This window comes from Molossus molossus, unplaced genomic scaffold, assembly GCF_014108415.1.
Source record: "Molossus molossus isolate mMolMol1 unplaced genomic scaffold, mMolMol1.p scaffold_m16_p_22, whole genome shotgun sequence".
Taxonomy (NCBI): domain Eukaryota; kingdom Metazoa; phylum Chordata; class Mammalia; order Chiroptera; family Molossidae; genus Molossus; species Molossus molossus.
The window spans coordinates 35245594-35262051 of record NW_023425358.1 but is presented as its reverse complement, the minus strand read 5'-3'; the positions used below and the strand labels follow the sequence as shown (position 1 = coordinate 35262051).

The 16458-nt window shown below is 47.8% G+C and overlaps 1 protein-coding gene across 1 annotated transcript in view; it reads right to left on the bottom strand.

Annotated features, from left to right (window-relative positions):
- Positions 1-5037: 5037 nt before the first annotated feature.
- CCDC62 (coiled-coil domain containing 62) overlaps positions 5038-16458 on the bottom strand; it is a 30188-nt gene continuing 18767 nt past the window's right edge. The window contains exons 11-13 of the mRNA XM_036277258.1: positions 12590-12715; positions 6292-6381; positions 5038-5629 (exon numbers count right to left, since the gene is read on the bottom strand). Of these exons, the coding sequence (XP_036133151.1) occupies positions 6334-6381; positions 12590-12715 (174 nt within the window). The 3' untranslated portion in view covers positions 5038-5629; positions 6292-6333. The remainder of the gene's footprint in view (positions 5630-6291; positions 6382-12589; positions 12716-16458) is intronic.

The window sequence follows — 16458 nt, the reverse complement described above, 5'->3', positions numbered from 1 at the left end:
CCCCCGGCCCGGCGGTCCGCCCCTGGCCCCGCCTCCCGACCCGGCGGTCCGCCCCTGGCCCCGCCCCCTGGCCCGGCGGCGCAGGCCAAGGCCCCCAGCCCTTCGGAGCTCGCTGCACGCGCTCCGTGGGCGGTCCCTCCGCCTCCCTCCCGAGGGGGCAGGCCACTTCTCTCCCCCCACTCCCCCCAGCATCCTGGGCTCACCAAGTCCTGTCTACACCAGCCCCGATCTGGTTCATTGGATTGAATTTGGCCTTAATGAATCTGACCAATGAAAGCACAACTGGACATTTTCCCCCTTCCCGCCCCCGTTTCAGCCTCCTATTAATTTGTGTCAAAATGCAGACACTTAAGGGCCCCCCTCTTTGTGCATCTCTAACGTAACTGCAGCCGGTTCCCACGCAGGGCTGTGGGGTGCGTCCTGGGAGGCCGCGGGCTCCGCTAAGGACACCTGGCTGGGGCCAGGCCCGGAGGGGACTGGAGAGGCAGGGAGCCCCGCAGGCAGATCTCAGCACAGCACAGTGCTGGGCCTGAAGCGCATCGAAGGGATGTCGTGGGAGGTGGCGCGGGACTTTTAAAGACATTGTATTGGTCTTGCTTTTTAAATGATCAGTTACAAGAATGAAGTTTTTTTTTTTTAAAAATCATAGTTCTCCCAACTGTATGCTTGAGAAAGGTGGTTAATTTGTTTGTTATCTTTTTTCCTATCAGAATAGAAGTGCGAAATCACCCAATACAGCTGCTAAGGACTCCCCTTGACGAGGAAAAGGGGGGATGCCTCCATCACCTTGACCGTTGTCTCCCGCCCGTGCTGGAACCTGGCTAACGCCTCGCGGCCCAGCCCGGGAGCAGACACCAGACTGGACATTGTACTTGACCAGGCTCTCTTCTCCCTCCAGGAGACACTAACCACGCTTTAATTCCCATCAATGAAAGGCTTCTCTCCCACAATAACCAAACAGAACATGGCAACCGTAGCCAATAGTAGTTGAGTACTTATTATTTGCTAAGGCACTGCTAAACCCTTTACATATATTATCTTGTATGTATGTATGTATGTATGTATTTATTTAAATTTTTTAATCCTCACCTGAGGACATTTTTCCATTTATCTTCAGATAGAGTGGGAGGGAGAGAGAGAGAGAAACATCGAGGTGAAAGGGACACATCGAGTGGCTGCCTCTCTGCACGACCCAACCGGGGCCGGGGACAAACTGCAACTGAGGTACGTGCCCTTAGCGGGAACCGAACCCGGGACTCTCTGGTCTGTGGGCTTACGCTCTAACCGCTGAGCCAAACCGGCCAGGGCCGTGCTATTTTGTTTTTAATCCTCAGTGTCCCAGTCAATAGCTGTGGTGAAATACAGAGCACGATACAGAACCAAATGTTCCTCAGACTCCTGTTCCACATCCAACAAAGGCAGTTCTCCGGTGAACTTCACACTTAACACAGCATCTCCTTAAAAAGGGGGCAACAACCCCTCAGTCTAGACCACCTGCCATAGTGACTTACTATGAGCAACCAACTCCTGGACTGTTTGTGACTGGTTAATCGGGGTCAGTGGACTTTGCAGGCTGGCTGCCTGTTTTTGTAAATAAGACGCCACTGGAGGGAAGAAAAGAATCTATCAGTGTGCTAGGCACTGTGCTCAACACTTGCTGGGATCCTAGAGCACTTGGCTACAGCATCTCTAATGAATTCTAGTCTGATCTGCTTGTAGGTAAGATTTTGAGCTACTGCAGGGCAAGGACCACTGTCTTATTCGGTTCTGTACCCTCAGTGCCTGGCAGGGTGCCTGGCGCATAGCAATGATCAAAATGCGTGTGAAATGAAGGGTGGAGAAGTGAGTCAATAATCCCCCGTAAGTGTGACACGTCAACATTTGGCTTGGTTTTGTGAACGAGCGTTCATTCCTGGGAGCACAAGGACACAGCTTCCTCGCTCTTGGTTTGTCCATGTTCCTCTTGCAACATCTCTCGCAACATCTTCAGGGAGAGCTGGCTCTGTTACTGATGGGCTGAGACTCTCCGTATCATCAGAGTCAGGTGCCACTGTGGTGCATCTCCAGGGCTGTTGAATGGTTTCCCCAGGGTAATATAAAAGCAAAGCATTTGTGATATGAATTAGACCTTGTTTCCAGAAAAATCCAAGGAGATACAGCAGAGTTGACACCATTGCTTATTAAAATGATGCTGCAACCTCCACACTGCCTCATGGGCACGTGAGGCCCAGCCTTTGTCCAGCTTCATCTTGCACCATCCTGGTCCATCAGGTCCCAAAGTATGTCATACTCCTTCTACCCCAGGGCCTTTGAGCATACCGTCTGGAATGCTCTTCCTCTTCTGTTTGCCCACTCATCTTTAATCTCTTAGTTCAGGTGTTACCTCCTCAGAGAAGCCTTCCTTGAACCCTGTGCCCTTGCCCTATACCCTGGTTACATGCTGCTGTCATGCTCAAAGCTTTATTTCATAACACTTACCAGTTCTCCATGAATCTCATTAAGGTCTGTTCCCTCACTAGACTGTAAACAAACATTGAGTCTACTTTACTCACTGTTGTATCTCTTCTAGAGACCAGCAAAACAGTACTTACTGTGTGCTCAGATCATCTTTTTTGTTTTTTAATCCTCACCCGAGGATATTTTTCTATTTATCTTCAGATAGAGTGGGAGGGAGGGAGGGAGGGAGAAGGAGAGGGGGAGAGAAACATCAATGTAAGAGGGACACATCAACTGGTTGCCTCCCACACGACCCCAACCAGGGCCAAGGACAAACTGAAACCGAGGTACGTGCCCTTGACCGGAATCGAACCTGTGACTCATTGGTCCGTGGGCCAATGCTCTAACCGCTGAGCAACTGGCCAGGGCTCAAATCATTTCCGTTTTTTGTTAGATCTCCAAAGCATATGTTTTGTTGAGAACCCAGAAATCATCCTTATAGGACTAATAAATGTGCCCTCTTCATTTGATAAACCCCTCAAAGACCATCCTGGTTTTTAGCCTACCTTGTCAGCTGTGGTCCTGATTAGTATGTCTGTTTTTTCTTTTTTTTAATTTATTTTCTTTATTGATTTGAGAGAGATAGGGAGAGGGAGAAGTAGAAACATCCATTAGAGAGAACATCAATTGACCGCCTCCTGCATGCCCCCCTCTGGGGATCAGACCCACAACCTGGGCATGTGCCCTGACTAGGAATTGAACTAGTGACCTCTTGGTGGAGGGTTGACACTCAACCACTGCCGGGCTGTTTGCTTTCTTAATCCTATCTTGTCACTCTGTTCTCTATCCCTTATGGCGTGGTTGCTAAGGTTATTGTTTAAGGCCTAGAACGATGAACCTTCCTGAAACGGACAGTAACAAAATCGATCTCAAATGGCTTGAGAGAAACTAAGGTGCACGTCTTCGAAACCACCAAGTTGCTACAGGTGTCTCAACGGAGCGGGGAAAAGCTTCAGGCCAAGGCACCGAGTGAAAGGGCAGGATGGAGTAGCCACGGCATCGTGAGGTTTCAGACTTCGGCCGAGTTCCTGCAGTGATCCAGCCTCTCCCCGCAGAGCCTCTCAATGCCGTGCATTCTGTTAGCTCTTTTTAGGTCAAACTGTTTTGAGTGTTTCTGTATTATTTTGATTCAGAATTTCTTTCCTTTGGGGTATTTCCATTTGTTGAAAAGATCTGTTCACACAAATTCTATAAGTACCCTTTATCAATCTCTTCTGGTGGCTGGACACTAACAAATTATAGCACAATTTAGTTGCTTCCTCTTAAGATAAAGGATATAAATGATGCAAAATATAAATGTTAAAATCTGGTTTTATCCTGCAACTATTTCAAACATACTGAGGCTGCTTCTAACAGAAATTGCTCACATTTAAATAACCTGAGCCCTGGCCGGTTTGGCTCAGCAGTTACAGCGTCGGCCCACAGACCAGAGTCCCAGGTTCGGTTCCTGCTAAGGGCACGTACCTCGGTTGCAGTTTGTCCCTGGCCCCGGTTGGGGTTGTGTGGGTGGCAACCAGTCGATGTCTCGCTCACATTGATGTTTCTCTCTCTCTCTCTTCCTGCCTCTCCCCCTCCCGCTCTATATGAAGATAAAATGCAAAAAATAAATAAATAACCTTAGCCACAAAAAGAAAGACAACAACCCATGTGTCTTTGCTGCTTTCTCCTAAAGTACCCCATGAGACTTGCAACCAGGGGGGCAGCGGGCAGCGGCAGTGCATCCCAGACTCACCCTGAACCATCCAAGGGCCCTCCTTTGCCTCGGTAACTTGTCCATGCAGCTGAGTCCATGCAGCCCAGCTGGCTCACTTCTGCTCTGTGACTCTTCCTGAACGGCCAAGGCAGCCTCACCTAGGTGCGCTCCTGTCGCTGTCAGCTTGCCTCTTGTATCTTAAGCTCTTCCTTTGTCTCACTGTCCCCAGCTTTAATAAGCATGCTCTCAAGATAAAAGTAATAACTTTAGACACAAAATAGTTTTTACTTTTCAAATCCTTTAGTTCCTGACATTTTCCTCCTCCACACCTCATCAGTGTTCTGTTTTCACTGGGCAGCTAACACATGGCAAGAAGAGAAACTGTATCATATAAAGAGGAGATTAACATTCTGATGCTCAGATGGGCAGCAAGCCCCTGACTTGGCGGCGAAGGTTCAGAATCAATGATACCTTTCTCAGACCTGCTCAGTACCAAGCGGCCCAGCCAGAGGGAACAGCCAGTGTTTGTATAGCACACAGCCAGATCACCCATTTCTCCTCTCTGCACCCTAATGGAAAAGGCTCCACAGGCCGCTCCTCCACACTCCTGAAAGTCACCTCTGAACACAGGACATTTACCCAGCACAACAGAACTCTGATGTCTGAAATGCTTAAAAACCCACTCCCACTCCTGAGTAAATGAACTCCCAGGTCGTTTCAAGCAGCCAACCTTCCTCATTTTACTCCTGTATAATAAAAGGAAATCAAAGACAATTATTAAAAATATTTTTTATTGACTGAAGCTGATCAATTCTCTTAGAAGGGCAGAAAGGCACAAAGTACATTCTTTAAAAAATTAAATTACAAGTTAAAACAGAAGTGGTTCAGACTTGAATAATTTTTTTAATGCATATAAAACGTGATCTTCCAGCAAGCTGCTGTGTGTGTGAGTAGGTGGGACGGCCACAGACCCGGACAAGTGGGGCTCCGCTCAGTTTTGGGACCGAGGCCCTCAACTCTCAGCAGCAGAGGAGGTGACTTCCAGTTAAAAACAGTGACTATCACATCACCTTGTGTCTGTTTACACAGCCACGTCCCGAGCTAAAACCACGAGAGAAGAGAAGACTCTTTCTCATTCTGTTTGAAGCTGACTCTGATAAACTACAGGGAAGTCTTTTTCTCTCAGCATAATTCCAAGTTTGTGTATCTACCATAGAGAATAAGGACTGATTTCTTACATGAGAAATATTTCTGACATATGCAAATGGTTAACTTGAAAACAAACAAAACATAGATGTTTAAAAATTAACTTCCAGTTTCTGCTCCTCTTCGGTATGCAATGTTGCTTCTGAGGGATCACAATTCTCTTCTTGTTTTCAAGGTTAAGTACTAGGTACTGATGTCTGCTTCCTGCCTTCCGCATAGACGAGGACTCGGCTTCTGCAGGAAGGAAACTCGGCGCTAATAAAATCAATGGTGCTGGATTGTGTGCTGTGAGCCCCGGTCTCTAAAGAATTAACTGGATCCTGATTTTCATCGCCATAGAGTCGGCACCACATTACAAGGAAGGAAACTTCTCAGCAGGGGGGGCAGGCGAGGAGAAGTGCTGCTTAGCTCTGTTTTGCAGTGTTTTCAATGCCCTTACGCTTACACTGAAAACAACTACAATGGTTGATACCTTCGAACTTACCTGGGTTCTCAGAAACCGTGCTGTGAAGGCAGGTTCGACGGCAGGAGACGCAAACCGAGAGAGTGCTTCCTGCAAGAAACCTTTTTCTAGAACTTGAAACCCCAGGACAAGACTTCCTTCCAGTCTGATAAAATGTTCATTTAGATAGTGATTTTGAAAGCTCTATGTAGTCACTTCTTTGGATTTAAAATTCTAGGTATTGAGAACAGAACTTTTTAAAATCTCCATTTCTCTTATAGGTAATTGGCATTTTACCCTGATTAAATTTAGAAGGTATGTATAAATAGATCAAACAAAAGAGAAAGAATTGCAGGTCAAACTGCATGACCTTAACTCCACCTTATCAGTGTTCCCCAAGTTACTTATTAAACTTCCACGGAGATTAGCCGGGAGATAAGCAAAGGTGACTTACCCACGAACACTGAATGCTGAAGAACACTTTTGTTCTCTTCAACTACTGAGAGCTGTTTTTTTTAGCTGACTCTTCTGAGGCTTCTAAGTTCTACAAAACAATTCCCAAATTAGTAACCAGGACAGAGAGTACTTAAGATGACAATGTGCATAGATGGCAGGTGTGCCTTCAAAGGACCTCGGGGGATTACTGAAATACAGTGAGGGAATTTCATACAACTACCATCCATCCATCCATCCATCCATCCAACAAGGACATACTGACTTCCTGTTCATGTGCGGGGGGGGGGGGGGGCTCCATCTCTTGAGGTGGAGTGGGGATGCTGTTGGCTAAACTGACCATGTGTGTTGCGGCTGAACTCCCAGCTGAAATCCGCTGACGCCAATATACCTGGCTTTGTCAGCCTTCAGAGACCTTGCAGGGAGCCCTGCGTGATGATGATGGTCACTGATGAGAACCAACCACTGAGTGCTCTACTTCACTCAAGTACCTACTGAGGGTTAGTCAGCCTCGTTAGGTGTTTGGAAAGATGTTTTTAAAGAGAAAAAAAGAAGGCAAGAGGATGATGACACCTTTAGACACAGGCAGATGCAGGTGGTGAACTTCAGCTTGTAGGGCAAGCCCCCTGCTCGGCCGCTTTCTCCCTGGCGGGACCCACTCTGAGCCACGTGGGGCCCCCCTCCGTGTGCAGACCTCCCTGCTCCACGAGCGAGCGCTGCCTTCTCCCTCCCAGACAGCCTCCCACGTATCCGACCCTCCGGTGGGTTCCTTCGTTCACAGAGAACGTTCTAAAAGGGACCCGAAGGCTGCAGCAGCCTGCACATGAAAGGAAAGGCCACTGTCGACGAGGCCACCAGCCTCCAGGAGGCCATGAGGCTGTCCGGCCCACGCACAGCTCCAGATGCAGTTTCAGGGCACCCTCCCCATCGCCACACCCCCGGCAGGCAGGCAGCTGTATGGGAGAAGGTGATGGGGCAGCTGTGCTGTGTTCTGCTCTTTCCTCTTTTCTCTGTTTTTATATTGATATGTTTTGTTTTTTTTTAACTTTTTTTTCTTTATTGATTTTGAGAGAGAGGAAGGGAGAGGGAGAGAGAGACAGAAACATGGATGAGAGAGAACATCGACTGGCCGCCTCCTGCATGCCCCCCACTGGGGGTCGGGCCCACAACCTGGGCATGTGCCCTGACCAGGAACCGAACCGGCGACCTCTTGGTGCATGGTCACCGCTTCACCACTGAGCCACACCAGCCGGACTATTGGTATGTTTTTTAATAGTTAATACATTGACATGGTTTCAAAATAAAAATCAGCTTGGCTGGTGTGGCTCAGGAGTTGAGCGTCAACCCATGCACCAAGAGGTCGCTGGTTCAATTCCCGGTCAGGGCACATGCCCAGGTTGTGGGCCCAATCCCCAGTGGGGGGCATGCAGAAGGCAGCCAATCGATGTTCTCTCTCGCTGATGTTTTTCTCTCTCTCTCCTTCTCTAAAATCAACAAAGAATTTTTTTTTTCCCACTTGGCATGGTTCATTGGATTGAGCATTGTCCTGTGGACTGAGAGGGTCCTGGTTGGATTCCCAAGTCAGGGTACATGCCTGGGTTGCAGGCTCAATCCCCAGTAGGGGGGGTGCAGGAGGCAGCCAATCAATGTTTCTCTCTCACATCGATGTTTCTCTCTCTCCCTTCCTCTCTCTCTAAAAAATCAATAAAAAACATTTAAAAAAAGAAAAAAGTTTTTTATCGATAAAAATATTTTTAGAAAGAAAGAAAAGAAAAGAAAGAAAGAAAAGAAAGAAGGAAAATAAAGATCATCATATATATTCTTATTCCCATCCCCTTTCTTTCTTTTTTTTTTATCCTCACCCGAGGACACTTTTTCATTCTTTGTTCAGATAGAGCAGGAGGGAGAGAGAGAGAGAGAGAAACATCGATGTGAAAGGGACACATCGAGTGGCTGCCACCCGCACGACCAACCAGGGCCGGGGACAAACCGCAACCGAGGTACATGCCCTTAGCGGGAACCGAACCTGGGTCTCTCCGGACCGCAGGCCAACGCTCTAACGGCTGAGCCAAACCGGCCAGGGCCCATCCCCTTTCACACACGTGGAGAATACTATGTGACCCTTTCAGTATCTTGCTTATTTCACTTCATAGTATACCTTGGAAGTATACTTCATAGTATACCTCCACACCCGAGGTCTTCCCCGCTCTGTTTCCCAGCTGGGCAGTACTCCAGCATGTGGACAGACCGTGGCTATTCACTGGGCTCCTTCTGCTGGACCCCTGGGCTGTCTCCCTGTTGCTGCACAAAGCAGTGCTATGAGACTTATTTGGCACACATGCAGATGTGTCTCTAGGAGAGGGTCCCCAAAGGCTCCGCTCTGCAGCAACCGTTAGGAAACAGCCAGGTTCCTGCCAGAAAGACAGAACACTCTGCCCTGCCCAGCAACTATGGGAGTGCCTGCTTCAGAGAAGGTCTTTGAAATAAGACCTTTGTCTCCAGCAACAGAGGGCAAAACCTGCGAAGCAGACAGGCTGCTCAGAACTTTCCCCTGCTTCCTTATTGCGAAAATGACCAGAGGGGCCCTGGCTGGGTAGCTCAGTTGGTAAGAGCCTTGTTCCAACACGCCGAGGTTGCAGGTTCAATCCCCAGTCAAGGCACATATAAGAATCAACCGAAGAATACATCAGTAAGTAGAACAACAAAAAGATGTTTTTTCCTGCATCCTCCCTTCCTCTTTCTAAAAATAAAAATAAAAAGACCAGCCCTGGCTGGTTTGGCACAGTGGTTAGAGTGTCGGCCCATGGACCAATGAGTCGTGGGTTTGATGCTAGTCAAGGGCAGGTACCTCTTACCTCGGTTGCGGTTCATCCCCCGCCCTGGTCAGGTTGTGCAGGAGGCAACCAATGTGTTTTTTCTCAATCGATGTTTCTTTTTTCTCTCTCTCTCTCCCCCTCCCACTCTATCTGAAGATAAATGGAAAAAGTGTCCTCAGGTGAGGATTTAAAAAAAAAAAAAGACCAGAGGGAGGAGTTTGTAAAGTTCACTGCCAAGTGAATTTTTGTTCATTGTTTTCCCAACATCTCCAGAGTCACTTAATCCACTGGAAAACAAATTACATCCAGAGCCAGGATATTTCCCAACTAGCAAGAGGTTTAATCATTTTTCCTCACCTGTAAGATAAAAGGCTGAGATCTCTCTTCTGGGTCTTTCTAGCTCAAAAAAAAATTTTTTTTTTATCCTCACCCGAGGACATTTTTCTATTTATCTTCAGACAGAGAGGGAGGGGGAGGAAGAGGGAGAGAGAGAAACATCGATGTAAGAGAGACACATCAACTGGTTGCCACCCGCACAACCCAACTGGGGCCGGGGACAAACTGCACCCGAGATACGTGCCCTTAGCGGGAGCCGAACCTGGGTCTCTCTGGACCGCAGGCTGACACTCTAACCGCTGAGCTAAACCAGCCAGGGCTTAAAAATTCTCTTGAGCTAAGTTTTCACCAACCTCCAGCAGTTTCAGTGACTTTTCAGTCTATACCTGAGGTCATTGTTTTGCCTTTTTCCTTCACTTTTCCTGCCAGTTCCATTCAGGGTATTTACTGAGCACCCTCTGTAGCAGATACTGGGGGTGCTACATCTGGGGGTGCCATGCTGAGCAAGGGGGACTCCTTAGGGGGTCAGGGATGAGCAGGGAGGCGTGGAGTCAGCTATCAGGAGCCGATCATGTGCTCTCATGCAGATATATCCACAAACACGGCCTGGGGCCAGGAGGAGGAGGAGTCTGTCAGCCAGATTACTTGGAAACACAGCAGTTCTACTACAACACCTGTTTGGAAAACGTGGATTTGTTCCAACACGTCTGTTATATTAGGGAACAACTTGACCAGAGTGTGAAGTTTGCATCTGTTTACGTGTAACTGTCCCTGAGAAAACCTAGGTGAAATGTACGCAACTGGACTGAGCCATGTGATGCACACGCGCATGCATTCACACGGGCTGCCCCAGTGCTCAGCAGCCACACCCACCCACACCTGCTGCTACCTCTACCCCTTTCCATTGTATCCTTCTCCCACTTCACAGTCAACCACAAGCTGTAACCTCTTCAGGCCATTTTCAAGGTGAAGTGCCATGTTTACTGAAGTATTTCCATATTTCTTTTTTTTTATCCTCACCCGAGGACATTTCTGCATTTATCTTTAGACAGAGTGGGAAGGAGAGAGGGGAGAAGAGAGAGAGAGAAACATCAACGTGAGAGAGACACATTGAGTGGCTGCCACCCACACGACCCCAACCGAGGCCGTGGACAAACTGCTACCGAGGTACGTGCCCCTAGCGGACACCGAACCCGGGTCTCTCTGGTCCACGGGCCGACGCTCTAACCACTTAGCAACACCGGCCAGGGCCCATATTTCTTAACCTCTTATCATGAAGGAAAGTGTCCTGCCATTTTGATCCTTTTAAAAAAATGTATCCCTGCCCAGCCAGTGTGGCTCAGTGGCTGAGCGTCACCCATGCACCAAGAGGTCGCCGGTTCGATTCCTGGTCAGGACACAAGCCCAGGTTGTGGGCCAAGTCCTGAGTGGGGGGCATGCAGGAGGCGGCCAAGCGATGTTCTCTCTCATCGATGTTTCTTTCTTTTTCTCCCTCTTCCTTCCTCTCCCTCTAAATCAATACAGGACAAAAAATATATAAATGTATGCCTGAAAAAGTGCTTGGGTTAAGTTATGGCATCTCCCCTGTGAGCGTGTGGCTCTACTGTGTGACAGTGTGGTGAGTTTTAGGGACCTGGGTATATGCTGTATTTCAGCAGAAGTAGCTGTGGTGCCAAACCAGTAACTAGGGTTGTGATATAATAACAGAGACTCTTCTTTATTCACACAGGACTGATAGTCTGCAATTCTGAGGTAGTGCTAGTAGAAATGACTTTTTTTTTTTAATTCCTTACCCAAGGATATTTTTCTATTTATCATAAGATAGAGAGGGAGGGAGACAGACAGAGAGACATCAGTGTGATAGAGCCACATCGACGGGTTGTCTCCTGCACGACCTGCCCAGGGACAAACCGCAACTGAGGTGTGCCCTTCACAGGAACTGAACCCACGACTTTTCGGTCCTCGGGCTGACGCTCTAACCACTGACCCAGACCAGCCAGGGTAGAAATGACATTTTAATATATCACAATAACTGTGATCACTACTAGTGAGCAAGTCACAGGTATTATGTACCACTATGGCTTATTTCCTATATTTGTAATGAAATGAAATGCTCATTTTCAATTAGAGATTAATAAACATGAACTTGGTGTGATTTTTAGTCCCATAAGAATTTATGGATTCCCTGAATTCTATTCAACAAACTGATTAAAAATCTCCACATCTCTGCCCAACAAACCCAGAAGCAGAAGTAGATCAGTGGTGGCTAGGGCTGGGGAGAGGGGAATGGGGAGGGACTGCTCATGGCGGGGGGGCGACAAAGTTTCTTTTGGGGAGATGAAAATGTCCTAAAATCGCAAGAGGAGTCAGCAAGATCCAGCATGTGGGAAATTCTACAGGACGGTTAACCCAGTGTTTTTCCCACAAATAAATGCTTCTCCCACTAAACGGAGGAAGAGAAGGAAGCAAAAGAAGAAAGAGGAGGAAGGGGAGGGAGAAGAAACGGTTCGTGGTCAAGAGAGACCATGAGGGACAAATCCAAATGCAAAGAATGAACCCTCGCTGGACAGTGATCAGAACTAAGAGTAAAAAGACACTTTCGAGATAACTGGGGAAACCTTAACAGGCCTAGTCACGGGCGGTACTCGAGAGTTAGAGCCTGGCTGGGAGTGACGATGCTGTGCTTGCTCCGGCAGGGGCCTGGGTTAGAGGTCCGCCCCGAGGGACTTCTGAGTGCAACGGCACACAGCTCCCAGAACACCGGTGCCCAGCGGGAGGCAGGACCAGTGGCCCGAAGCCAACAGCTACAGAAGGTCTGACTGCGGTCTTCGCTCTACCTCCATGTGTATTTGAAACTTTCTATAATAAAATGTTTTTTTAATCCCCAAGAATCTACATTCCTATGCCCAGGTAATTAGAAAGAGGAATTTTGGGTGCAGTGACATTTGAGTATGACTTTTTCTTCCTCAGAACAAGCATACTCTCTCGCACACACACGCACACACACACGCACGCACGCGCACACAGTGTGCGGCCCTCTCCCCCAGAGACACAGGGAGCTTCCGCTCACTGCCCGACCAGCTACGTGCACACAAGCGTTCAGTGCGAGCGCAGACACTGCACCAGCCGAAGAGGAGGAAGCGGTACCTTGTGGCCAGTGCTGCAGACACTCTCAGAGCTGATGGGCAGCAGGGTGCTCAGCTCCAGATCGGTGACCATCTGGCGAGACTCTGCCAGCAAACGCTGAAGCTTACTCGTGGGAGAAAAATCATCCTGCGAAGATAAAACAATTTAAGCAGCTAGGAAATCAAGGAGTATTTTCAAATGTTTATGTTTACAAGTACGATGTAACAAACATATGTTAATTACTTGTTAATACCACTTGAATTTAGGTTATTACATATCAAAACAGGACATTAAGTACTAGAATAACCAAATTCTATGTCTTTCTTAGAACTTACTTAGCTAAATAATTTGATTTAAGCAGACCTTACGACAACTAATTAAGGAACATCCATGTGATAAAAGAATCCCAGGTGCTGTTTTGCTCTTCTGATTCACCAAAGCTATGGTTAGAATGCCAGGATACTTACAAAATGCAACTTGAACATTAAAGGCTTGTTAGCTTTTTAAAATATGTGAAAATGTCTCTTGGTTTGTTCTTGTTTAACTTTCAGCCTTGGATCTGAATTTTTAGCATGCCAACTCCTCTCAAAAGCATTGAGACTACTTTTTTCATTAAGAAAAATCAATTTCTCCTTTTTTTTTTTTTTTTTATCCTCACCCGAGGATATTTTTCCATTTTTTGTTCAGATAGAGTGGGAGGGAGAGAGAGGAAGGGAGAGAGAGACAGAAACATCGATGTGAAGGGACACATCGAGTGGCTGACACCCGCATGACCAACCAGGGCCGGGGACAAACTGCAACCCAAGTACGTGCCCTTAGCGGGAACCGAACCCGGTCTCTCCGGACCGCAGGCCGACGCTCTAACCGCTGAGCCAAACCGGCCAGGGCAGAAAAGTCAATTTCTAATTCCCCATGAACAATGGTCACTGCTGACCTGGGTCTGGCGGCTGTTCGATAAACACCTGCTAACGACTACACACCGACCGCACACACGTGCACAGGCAGCGCAGGCAGCAGTGTCACACGTGCCTCGGAAAAACAGGTGCGGACATCGAAAACGGGTCTCTCGGGAGCTAAAAAGGTAATAGCCAATACCTCTCCTCATATTTGAGGTAGACCCGACAGACAATTAGCTGTGTACTCAGTGCGTGGCCTGATGAGCTGACACGTGCACACCCACGACACGTCCCCACGTGGACAGGGAGTGGGTCCTCACACCTGTGCCCTGGGAACTGCTGCCCCTGAAAGCCCCTCCACCCGCCTGACGAATGCTGACCTGCTCCCCTCACCAGGGATCAGTTAGCGTTTTCTAGAATTTTACAGGAACACACACAGTATACGTTTGGCTGGCTTCTTTTTTTTTTTTTTTTATCACATTGATTTCAGCTTTAATCTTTTTTTTTTTTTTTTTTAATCCTCACCCGAGGACATTTTTCCATTTTTTGCTCAGGTAGAGCGGGAGGGAGAGAGAGGAACAGAGAGAGAGAGAGAGAAACATCGACATGAAAGGAACACATCGAGTGGCTGCCACCCGCATGACCAACCAGGGCCGGGGACACACTGCACCCGAGGTACGTGCCCTTAGCGGGAGCCGAACCCGGGTCTCTCAGGACCGCAGGCCGACGCTCTAACCACTGAGCCAAACTGGCCAGGGCTGGCTGGCTTCTTTCATTCAGTACGGTTATCCTGAGATTCACTCATGCTGGGTGTGTGTAGTCATTTCTTCTTATTGCTAAGTACTTAACTATATAAACAGACCACAGTTTATTTGCCTACTGATGTGTATTTGGGTTGTTCCCAGTTTTTAGCTGTTATAAACGAAGCTGCTTGAATGTTCACGTACAAGTCTGTGTGGACACTTTTCCACTTCTCTAGGGGTGAACAGTTGGGTCCTATGGCAGGTGCGTGCCTAACTTTTATTTTTATCCTTACCTGAAGACATTTTTCCATTTTTGTTCAAATAGAGTGGGAAGGAAAGAAGAAGAGAGAGAGAAATATTGACGTGCAAGGGACACATTGAGTGGTTGCCTTCCCCACAACCCCAACCGGGGCAGGGGACAAACTGCAACCGAGGTACGTGCCCTTAGCAGGAACCAAACCCTGGTGTCTCTGGACTGCACGCCGAAGCTCTAACCACTGGTCAGGGCCCTAACTTTTCAAGAAACGACCAAAGTGTTTTCCAAAGTGGCTGAACCATCTACACTCCTACCGTCAGTGAATGAAAGTCCCTGCTGCTCCAGATTCTAGGCAAACTTAGAATGGTCACTTGCTAACGAAGTGTACACTGCCCTGTCTGGTTTGGCTCAGTGGTTAGAGTGTCGGCCCGTGGGCCAAAGGGTCTTGGGTTCGATTCCAGTCAAGGGCATGTACCTGGTTTGCAGGTTTATTCCTCAGCCCTGTTGGGGTTGTGTGGGAGGCAGCCAATCGATGTGTTTCTCTCACATCGAAGTTTATCTCTCTCTCTCTCCCCCTCCTTCTAAAAAAAATCAATGAAAAAACATCCTTGGGTGAGGATTGAAAGAGAGAGAACGAATCTCACCAAACACCCACTGGGGCCAGGACCGAGCAGCTGCCATGCTCTCTGCACGTCTGCAGTGGGGAACGGAAGCTCGAACAATTACACAACAGTGTGCAGGTCACTGAGGTAGGACAAAGCAAAAACGGAGATCTGAACCCAGATCAGTACAAATGAATATACACCCTTGGCAAATCAGTCTGATTTCAAAGCCAGATACCCTCCCAAGGTGACCCCAAAGTGATTAAGTTGACCAGAACTTCCCTTTGCTGAGTGCGCTCGAATGGAGCCCTCGCTCGTGAGGACGACACTGGATCACCCTTGGGAGAAACGAGGCAGAAACTACCCCGCTGGCCACCAGCAGGGCCACAGACAGACAAACTGGTCTGTTGGATCAACAGACTACACACAGTTAACAAGCAACACGAAAACACTGGGTCCACACGTGTCCGCCTGGATAAATGTCACAGAACACTGGCAAAGCTGGGAAAGTCGCACCGCAAAAGGATAGAGACATTATTTTCCCATTCAGGTACACTTCATTTTTTTATCCTCACCCGGACAATTTTTTTTTTTTTTTGCATTTATCTTGCGATCGAGCTGGAAGGAGAGCAGGAGGAAGAGAGAGAGAAACATGATGCGATAGGGCATGTGCCGTAGCGGGAACCGAACCCGGGTCTCTCTGGCCAACGCTCTAACCGCTGAGCCAAACCGGCCAGGGCCCATTTAGGCACACTTTAAACACACACAAAACAATATTAGGTAGTGTTTAAGTTACACTTTTATGTAATAAAAGAATAAAAACAACTTCAAACAGTGGTGGGGAGGACAGGGAGAACGTGGGATCACACCTTACTTGTAACTCTCTCTTTAGAAGAGAAATACAGCAAACAGGGCAGAATGGAAACACATCAAGTCTAAACGCAGGTAACTACTGCTTGTCAGTCTTCATTTTTGTATGTTTAATAATTATTAATTAAAAATCGAGCCCTGGCCAGTTTGGCTCAGCAGTTAGAGCATCGGCCTGCGGTCCAGAGAGACCCAGGTTTGGCTCCCGCTAAGGGCACGTACCTCGGTTGCAGTGTGTCCCTTTCACGTCGATGTTTCTCTCTCTCTCTCTCCCTCCCACTCTATCTGAACAAAAAATGGAAAAAATGTCCTCGGGTGAGGATTAAAAAAAAAAAAAAAATCGATACATCAATCACCTGGAGAGCCAGAGGGACATCCTGCCTAAAGCTAACCTACAAGATATTTATATCACAAAGTCCTATAACGTAAATAAACTTGAAGCATGACCAAAACTACGCAAGCCACCTACAGTGCTATAGAGAATTAAAAGTACGTGAGACGTCTCACAGGAATCAGCTAGGTATTT